Genomic DNA, 9,211 nt, shown 5'->3' with positions numbered 1-9,211 from the left:
TTTTTTTTTTAACTTGCTGAAGAGAGCATGTCCCAATTGAACAACTTAATGCCCCGAGTTGACAATCCATTTTTATGATTATAACACATATTTAGAAAATATCCCTCTCTTCACACAGGTGAGCACATCCACCTTTTTAAAAAAACTACCCTGCTTGACAAAGTCATCGGCTTCATCTGCTCCTCCTGCCCACTGCTCCCGAGATCAGTATAACCCCCTGGTAGCCATGGGTGCTGAGGACAGCCGAAGGTGGTAGCCCTCTCCTAACTCTTCATTTGTTAGTGTTTCCTTAATCTGTCTTACAGGGACCGGATGCTGATGTTTGAAGAACTTTCAGACATCTTCTCGGACCATAACAACCATCTGACCAGCCGGGAACTCCTGATGAAGGTGAGGCTCTTGGTGAGGGGACCGGGCAGCACTGGCGACAGCTCTGGAATCCATTCTGGGAGGAGGAGCTCGGGTCCCCTTAAATTCCTCCAGTCCCATGAGAAAGCCTAAGGTGACTGGAAGGCAGCCTTTTGGGGTTTTGCTTTCCATGCTGAAACTAAGAAGCTCGGGACTGAGAAAATTCAAAGTCCAGCTTCTTGGCTTCGCTGTTGTGCAACTGGATTGTGAAACCTGTGCTCACGTGCATCCCTCTTAACAAGCTGCTCTGCAAGGACCAAGTGCTGGCAGTACGGTGGGTAAGAGGCCCTGGAATATTCCTTCTCAGCAAAACGTCTCCCAGAGTGATAGAGGCCGAGCCAGCAATTCCACATCCTTTATTTGGACTAAATTGCTCAATCTGTCAGTCAGCAGTATTTATTGAACATCAAGAGTGCTGATTCTGAGCTACAGGCCCAGGAAAGGTGTAGCGTGATTCATTTTATTGCTCCAGACATTTGTTTCCTATCGCATATTTGTAAAGTATTAGACTGGCCTCTAGGAATATGAAGATGACTAACACAGATCCTGTTTTCAAGAGTTAACCTTCTGGTTGCTGGGTGTAGACACTCCACAAGAAGAAGTCAGTAGTCAAATAAAGGTACAAATAACAGGTTGTAAACAACGATCAGAGGGGAACAAAGAGGAGACACTACCTTCAAAGCCTTTCTATGAAGTAGACTCTGTCACCCTCATTTTGCAGATAGCCAAGACTCAGAGTGGTGAGTAACATGCCCTACGTCACATGCCTGGGAGGTGGTAGAGGTAGAATGTGAACCCGGCCTGATGAGATCCTAAAACCTGTGCTGTTATCATGTCAGCATAAAACTGTTTCTTCTGATCAGTTGGGAGTAGGGGGCAGGGCAGATCAGGTAAAACTTCATAGAGGAGATAAATCAGTCATTCGACAAGTATTGATTGAGCTTTCACTGTAAGGTGATTACAGAGGAGGGAAAGAAGTGGACAGTTATAAAATAGTATGAGATGCACCACCATAGGGGGAAGCCCCGAACTGGGCGGTTAGAGGATATGTCCTTGTCCTTAGTCTCTTTTTCTGTAAATTGGAGACAATAATATCATTTAGTCTACTGACTTCCTAGAAGTGTTTTGAAGATGACTAAGATAAGATATTTGAAATCACTATGCAAATGTCAGGTATTTTTAGTATGTGGAAAGCTATATACATAGGAAACCAAAGTATGTGTAATAAATGAAAATAAGATATAATCTGCACATGCAAGTTGGGGCAGATGGAGTAGGAATGGAAGGCAGGTTACTCAGCAAAGGCATCTAGTTGATGACAGATTAGTCCTTCCGATAAGGGTGTCTGTTATGGTCATCTCGACTGTTCTCTTGAGTCCTGCTCATCCCTCAGGTCCGATTAGGTTCCTTCCCACATGCCCCCATCATTTCTCTGTCCTAGCACTTCCTGTCTGCTCCGCTGGAATTGCCTGTGTACTTCACTTGTCTCCCTAATGGCCTGTCAGCCTTTTACAGGCAGGGACTGGGTTTACCTTTTCCACTGTTAAATTGCTAATGCCTAACACAGTGCCTGCCACGTAACGAGTGTTCAGAAACTATGTCTGACTGCATGAACTGATGGGCCTTTTAATTCACGTGACTTTAACAGCTTGCCCACTATTAGCCCTTCTCAGAGTGGCTGCTATAAGAAGGGCAGTTTACGCTGATGTTTGGCTTCGGTTTGGCCTACCTGCTTCACTGCACACTCAACAATGCTTGCCGAGATCTTGTTACTACTCCCTGCCTCTCATCCCCCTGGATTTACAGACTTTAAATGGAAACTCATCTGGCTGGAAGGAGATGGCTTAGTGGTCTCCCTGTCAGTAATATGAAGCTAGACTAACTGGAGCCACACATTCAAATCCCAATAGCTCTGAGTCATCCTTGCAAAGTAGATAAATTGAATACTGTGCAAAGCTCGTTGCCTGGTGGCAGTCTTCTGGCTGAAACCTTAGAAGCAAAACTATATCTAGACATTAAAAGTCCCATAAACCTTTCCTAACAGTAGAAGTTTATCCCCATGCTCAAAGTTAGATTTCTTATATATGGCTCAGATCCCAAAGAAATGAAAAACTTGGCTATGAATTCATGGGGTCTGTGCATTATCATTAATGATAGTGGAATGTTTTGGGCAGTGCGTATATATATTTAGGTATCTTTCCAGTCATCTCTGTTGATCATTCTTTAATATGAAATATATAACTCTGGGTGTTAATTCTTAACACAGTTATAAAAAATGAAATCAAGGTATTTAGGTTCTCAAAAAAACCACTGTGAAAAATTTCTGGCCTCTGTTTCTAATATGCCATTCCTGGACTTATACTGATTTGTAGTTGGGTAATCTTAGTCTTAAATGGCCTCTCTTCTCTTCTACTTCTGGATAGACATAACATGCCACTTCTATAATATTATGACTGAGGCAACTAACGATTAGCAAAACCTCTGCTCTTCCTTTTAATCGTTGGGAAAAAATGTTTTTATTTTTCTAAAAGATTATCTAAAACCTGTAACCCCCTTATGATTTCTGTCACTTAGATAATTCTAAGCAGGTTAAGTTATAGAATCTACAAATTCCAAAACAACAGGAAAGCAAAATACCACCAAATCTTCTTGGTTCTTGGGACTCTCGGTGAGAATTCTTCCTGGTTGAATTAATACAAACAGCTTCTAGAAGGGCCCAGGAATTTGGCTTGATGGAAATCTATTGTTCAGTGAAACCCCAAAACACACTAAAGTCAGAGCTGGGGCAGGAGATTGCGAGGGCTATGAAGACCTATTCAAGGAATTACCATTAGGTTCGGAGCTATAATTTAACCAACATTTATTGAGAAGGATCCACTGCCTGTTGCCCCCTAGTAGAAGAGACCCCTGTGAGGCCCAGGAACAGGATGGGGAGGGCAGCCAAACTCCACTAAAGATGGAGATAGAAGGCGAGACTTAGGTGAGAAATTTGCGCTGGAGAGTGGGAGGTAGTGGGAAGTTTATAGAGGGAGAGATTTGGAATTTATCCAAATAGATGATGATTAAGGTCTTGGGACTGGATAGTATTTCCAAAACCATGAGTATAGTGAAAAACAAGATGAATTTAGCAGAAAGAAGAATCGCTATGAAAGTATGAGCGTGAGCAGCGAAGGAGGCAGGAAAAAAGAACCGGGGTGATGCAATCACAAAACCTGTGGGGAGCTTCGAGAAGTTTCCAAGGGCTGGTGCTGTGAGACATTGCAGAGCAGAAGATTTAGGGCTAAGGAAGAAAAAACTCAAACTCTTGGATGCAGCAAATAGTGGATTTTCAGTTGACACCTCATTCGAAAGAACTGTACTAGTCAGTTATCTAGCCAGAGATGGATTCTCCTTCTCACGAAATCATGAAGTCATGAAATCAGCAAGTCTTTGAGCTTCCTGTCTCAAGCCTTTACCTTTCTATCAATGAGGAGGTCGTCCTAGATACTCTTGTAAGATCCCTTCCATTACTATTATTCTGTGATTCTCAGGAGCCTTTTAACTTTTCAGAAACTTCTCAAGAGTTTTAGGCCTATCTGCAGGCCTAAAACATTATAACTCTGCCGATGATTAAGAAAATGGACGGGAACCAGAAGGACCTACCGACTGGAAAGAGATGGACAGTCTCACTCAAGTCAGCCAGAATCGATTTCTCCCTTCAAGCAAATTCTCAAGAATTTGGGAGGACTCACAACCACCTAGCACAGGAAATGGCACATATTAGGCCACTTTCATGCATCCCCAGGAAAATCTATGAATAGAAGATTATTAAATGATAACTCTCCTGATTGTCCTTTGTTAATAGGGAGAATTAAAAAACATACAGTGAGTCACTCTGGGTTCTGTCTCCAGTGGTATACCTGGCCCTGGTAGGTGAATAAGGCTGATAATACCAGAAGATAATTGATGCCTCGCTGCCATCAGAAAGGTCAAGTCACTGAAAAAGATCCTCTTGTAGTTGTACAGTAGTGAAAGTCACATGCAATGGTAACATAATAAACCCAGAGAAAACTGACTAAGGGAAAACTAGAGGTTATACGCTACTGAATTATGAAATTTGCCTCCCATTCATACAGTTCCTGGAAAATGAGAACAAGGCTCTGAAACCACAAAACTGAAAACACTCTGTTCAGTCAGCAAACTCAAGATTAGTCATTATGTAGAAGAGTTTAAAAGAGTTTGTTGTTAAACAGACGGGAGGAGAAAAAGGACAGCCATCTGTCCTCAGGTGCCCAGAGCAAGGATTATCTGTCTGTAAGAGTTCCAGACCCAAGAGGCAGCTTGAGAGGACCGATCCGGAGAGGAAAAGGGAGAAAAGCGTATGAAGGCCTGGCCCTCATGGATTAGTTCTGTACCACAGTACTGGGCTTCTTCAGAAAACTTCCGGTACAAAAGTTTCATTTCGTTAAGAAATACCACAGAAATAGTCTCTTTTCTTTCACAGAATGCTGGCACATGCACTTCAGGCCAAGATCAAGAAATTACAAAATGTCCAGGGAAAGAGATCTTCATTTCTAGGACTCGTCTTTACTTTGAGTAAAATTTGGGATGTGTAAAAAAATGGCGTCCAGTTCCAGGAATTGCCTGCCTTGTATTGACAATTGATTTTATAACCAAACCAGGGGCTCTACTTACAAAGTAGGGGGAAAACAGGATAATCCAAGGCCACAGGGTTTTATTACAAATAGAGCACTTGCAACAAGCCAGGCACGTATTTGCATAATTCAGCCCAGAGCCTGATGTAGCCCTCTTCGGTCTGCACAGCGTTCAGATGGCTATGCAGAGAGTCTGTACCAGGAACTAGCTGCCATTTCACTCTTTCCGGTGTCCTTCTCCATCACTCTTCTCTGTGTGTGCTTCGTTTCTTAGGAAGGAACCTCAAAATTTGCAAACCTGGACAGCAGTGTGAAAGAAAACCAGAAGCGGACTCAGAGGCGGCTTCAGCTGCAGAAGGATATGGTGTGTACAGCCCTTGGTCTTCTCTGAGGCCGTCTGCAGGGCGTCCATGCTTTCATACAAGTTCTCCTGTCCCTTCCCTTGTTTTTACTCAGCCCCCCTGGGAGGTCTGTAGGACAGATGTTATGACTCCCATTTGACCCAGTGGAGAATGAGCACTGAAAATCAGAAGTCGTGGTGTTCTCCGGAGCATTTTTTTCTTTTTGGTGGTATGGGAAAGTCGGCAGCAGGTAGACTTCCATCCCTCTTACTCTATCCACTCTGCACTTAGAAGCTGCTGCTACCTTGGCCTTGAGGCCTCCTGGGCTTCAGTTCCCTGATGGGAAAGACACTGTAGTCAGCTTTGGACGCACAGTGGCTCAGGACCTGGGTGCTGAGGAAGGAGCGTCTGCGCCCGGGAGGACTTGGTCTTTGTACTTGGGGAATCCCCGATCCCCTCGTTTGTTCCAGAGCCTCTAGTCGTTTTCCAGCTCTCCTTCCTATAACCCCGAGGACTCAGCAAACCCTTCTAGGTCTCCGATACTCAAAGGGGTATTGTACCTCCCTCCTTAAGTCGTTACGATCTTTAGCTTTATTTTGTAAAACGAACAAACAAACAAAAAACCTCTCCTAACTTTTAGCAAGAAGTTGGGAAAACCAGAGAGAGATTAGAAACTGACAAAGTCTGCATAGTCCCTTCCCAGCTTAGGGAGGGTTTTCTCCTTCTTTGGGAAGCTGGATATAAATCAGGAACATTTTTGAATGATAGGACTCTTCTGTAACATAAAGCCTATAAAAAAATTCACAGCACTGCAAACCTTTTTAGTTGTTCAAAGACAAGTTAAAAATAGCTGTTAAAAAAAGATTATTTTAGTTCAGGATGAGACCTTGTACACATAATGGGGAAGGACAAACTGCAGCTGACAGTGAGTTCCTGAAGGACAAAACCCTCCTTGTGAACCTCACGAAGCAGCTCTGCTGAGGAAACAGCCAGCTTCCCGTCCAGCAGCCTGGTCTTGCCCTGGCTGAGACTCTGTTTTCTTGCTAGAATTTCCATAAATGCCTCAGTGGGATTTAGGATAAAGTGTCCATGGAAGCCCCTTTTTCTTTTCTTTTCAAAATGGTTAGTGCCCTGGTGGCTTTCTGGAGAATAGAGATTATTTCAATGAAAATGTGGTGAAATTAATATAGTATGTACCTGTAGTTGAAGTATTTCTACCTTGACTTCCAAGGGTAAATTTTTAAAAAATAAGTTTTTGTTTTTTGTTTTTTGTTTTTTTTTTAAATTTTGGAATTTACAAGTAAGTTCCAGATAGTTCCTGTGAACTCTCACCCAGTTTTCCCCTTGTTGACATCTGTAACCATGGCAGTCTACGGCCATGCCACCCTGAACAAGCCCGATCCCGTCTGATCTCGGAAGCTCAGCAGGGTCGGGCCTGGTTAGTACTTGGATGGGAGACCACCTGGGAAGACCAGGTGCTGTAGGCAAAAAACAAACAAACAAACAAATAAGTAAATAAGTAGATAAATAAAATAAAAAACATAACCGTGGCACAACTGTCGATACTAAGGCACTGACACCGGCATACAGCTGTTAACTGAAATCCAGGCTGTACTGAAATTTCGACGCTTTTCCATTAGCATTCTCTTTTTTTCCGGGAACCAGTCCCGCCTATCATGTTCATTTAGCTGCCATGTCTCCCCAGTCTCCTCTGGTCTGTGACAGTTTCTCAGTCTTTCCTTGTTTTCTGGTCTTTGACGGTCTTAAGAAGCACTGTCCTGGTCCCCTTAGAACGTCCCATAGTCGGGGTGCATCTGTCTTCCTGGTGGTTAGACTGAGGTTATGGGTTTCGGGGAGGAATATCACATAGGTAAAGTGCAGTTCTCATCACAACACATCAAGGAGTGGATGACATCAGTGTGACATCTGGTGTCACTGGTGATGTTACCGTCGATCACTTGATTCAGTCGGAGTTTGCCAGGTTTTCCACTTTTGAGTCGCCATTTTTCCCATTCCCTCCTCTAGTCTTTGGAAGCGAGTCACAGTCTAGCCCAAGGGGCCATCGTAAAAGTGACGTCCCCTCCTCTTGTGGTACATATTCTCCCCCAGTGTGCAGCGGTCCACTCTGTCACCGATGGCGAGGCCATCTCTGTGCAGGGCCATTCCAGACCCCCTGGAGTGGCCACTCACTCTGGAAGAGAAAAGCTGTCTGGAACGCGCTCGCCCAGTCTCCTGGCTTTGAGGCTCAATTTTCATAACTTTGAAAGTTATATTTTAGATGATGGAGTTCCTGTCTTATCTGTGTAGGAATTTAAAAAATTTCTTTCATGGACATTAGTACTAACGGTCCCAAATTAGGCCTCGAATGGTCCAGAGTTATGCGCCAAACCCTGTCGAGGCTTACCTGGCTATTCAAAGATCGCTGCTGCCATCTGCGAATGGGCACGTTGCTAAATGTAGCCACAGCAGCCCTGTTTTCTCCAGCGTGGAGGTTGATGAAACGCTTCAACTCGTCAGTAACAACCAAGACCGTGTCTCTGTGCTTGTTCTCCAGGGCGTGATGCAGGGGACTGTGCCCTACCTGGGCACCTTCCTGACCGACCTGACCATGCTGGACACTGCTCTTCAGGACCACATCGAGGTGAGTTCTCTGCAGGTGCGGGAGCTGGGCCTGCAGCCTTCTCGCCAGACACTCAAGAGAGAAAGTTGCTTTTATTAGTATCCGTCGAGGGCCCATTATGTATGTGGCATTGTGTGCCATGCTGTGAGGAACGCAAAGGTGGATAACACCAGAAGCGGCGCACAATGCAGTAGGAGGTACGTGTCAAAGCAGGCAGTGATCGATAGAAATATTAAGAATTCAAACCAAAATGCAATGAGAGAAGAGGGGAGATCGTGATCAATTCCGTATGAGGGATGAGTGGATTTGAGCAAGACCTTGATGTTGAGTCGGACTTTGGGAGGCATTAATATGCACTAACACTGTATTCTGTCTTGTGGGGTAGGGAGTCAGTCAAATCTATGGATTTTCAAGGATTCTTTTTTGTTTCTCTTCATATTATTATCCAGTTTGAGGCACCGGCGCTGGTGCACGTATACACACTCTCTCTCTTCCAATGGGAAAAGAGGTGAACCCAATCAAAGGAGCTACTTGTTAGTAACTGTAACAAAATATTAAGTGGAGAAGAAATCTGATATTTGAAATGAGATTTAAGGATCGCTTGTATATGTTTAAGCTCATCTCACCTCCCTAGTTATCGCATGCAATCAGACTTTATAATTAGAAGGAGTAGCAGATAGTTTGCACAGACCTGCCTCCGAGCTTGTCATAAATGTGTGGATATGCTCATTCATGTTTTGTTTGCCAGGCTGTATGTCTCTTCATATCCTCTACCTCAGCTTATTTCAGGAAACACTCATTAGTGGGGAATTTGGGGGGATGACCAATTATTTAGAAGTTCAATTCGGCCTACTAGGAATAGGAGCTGGGGGAATGAAGAATTGAAACTTAACTTTTATGATGCTATATAGAAGCAACTTCCCTTTTGATAAACTATTGACAATTTGGTTCCTACTATGAGTCAAGGACCGTTTATTTTTGTTGTGTTTGGAACATTGAATAAATGGAACATTTACTCAAGCTTTTGCTTTTCCCGTCTGTGCAAATGTATTTGGGTTCTGAATTGTAACTACTTTATCATTACTATTTTAGTTGGTTTCAGATATTTTAAGAGAAGGCTGTTTGCCTATCCTGTCCTATTCTAATTAAAAGAATGTTTTTCTTCAAAGTAAATTAATAAACAAAACAGAAACAAACTGATAGATACA

The 9,211-nt window shown here is 43.4% G+C and overlaps 1 protein-coding gene and 1 non-coding gene across 4 annotated transcripts in view; both read left to right on the top strand.

The window, feature by feature from the left end:
* Positions 1-9,211, top strand: part of RGL1 (ral guanine nucleotide dissociation stimulator like 1) — a 216,200-nt gene that overhangs the window by 183,687 nt on the left and 23,302 nt on the right. For all 3 annotated transcript variants that reach the window (XM_023533244.1, XM_011364549.2, XM_011364550.2), the window contains 3 exons: positions 306-390; positions 5,317-5,406; positions 7,938-8,024. In XM_023533244.1, coding sequence (XP_023389012.1) covers positions 306-390; positions 5,317-5,406; positions 7,938-8,024 — 262 coding nt within the window. The remainder of the gene's footprint in view (positions 1-305; positions 391-5,316; positions 5,407-7,937; positions 8,025-9,211) is intronic.
* On the top strand, positions 6,752-6,870 carry LOC111742641. Its single transcript, XR_002781413.1, has one exon. It is a non-coding gene; the product is annotated as a 5S ribosomal RNA (ribosomal RNA).

This window comes from Pteropus vampyrus, unplaced genomic scaffold, assembly GCF_000151845.1.
Source record: "Pteropus vampyrus isolate Shadow unplaced genomic scaffold, Pvam_2.0 Scaffold98, whole genome shotgun sequence".
NCBI lineage: Eukaryota > Metazoa > Chordata > Mammalia > Chiroptera > Pteropodidae > Pteropus > Pteropus vampyrus.
The sequence above is the reverse complement of the archived record's forward strand: the minus strand, read 5'-3'. Positions and strand labels throughout refer to the sequence as shown.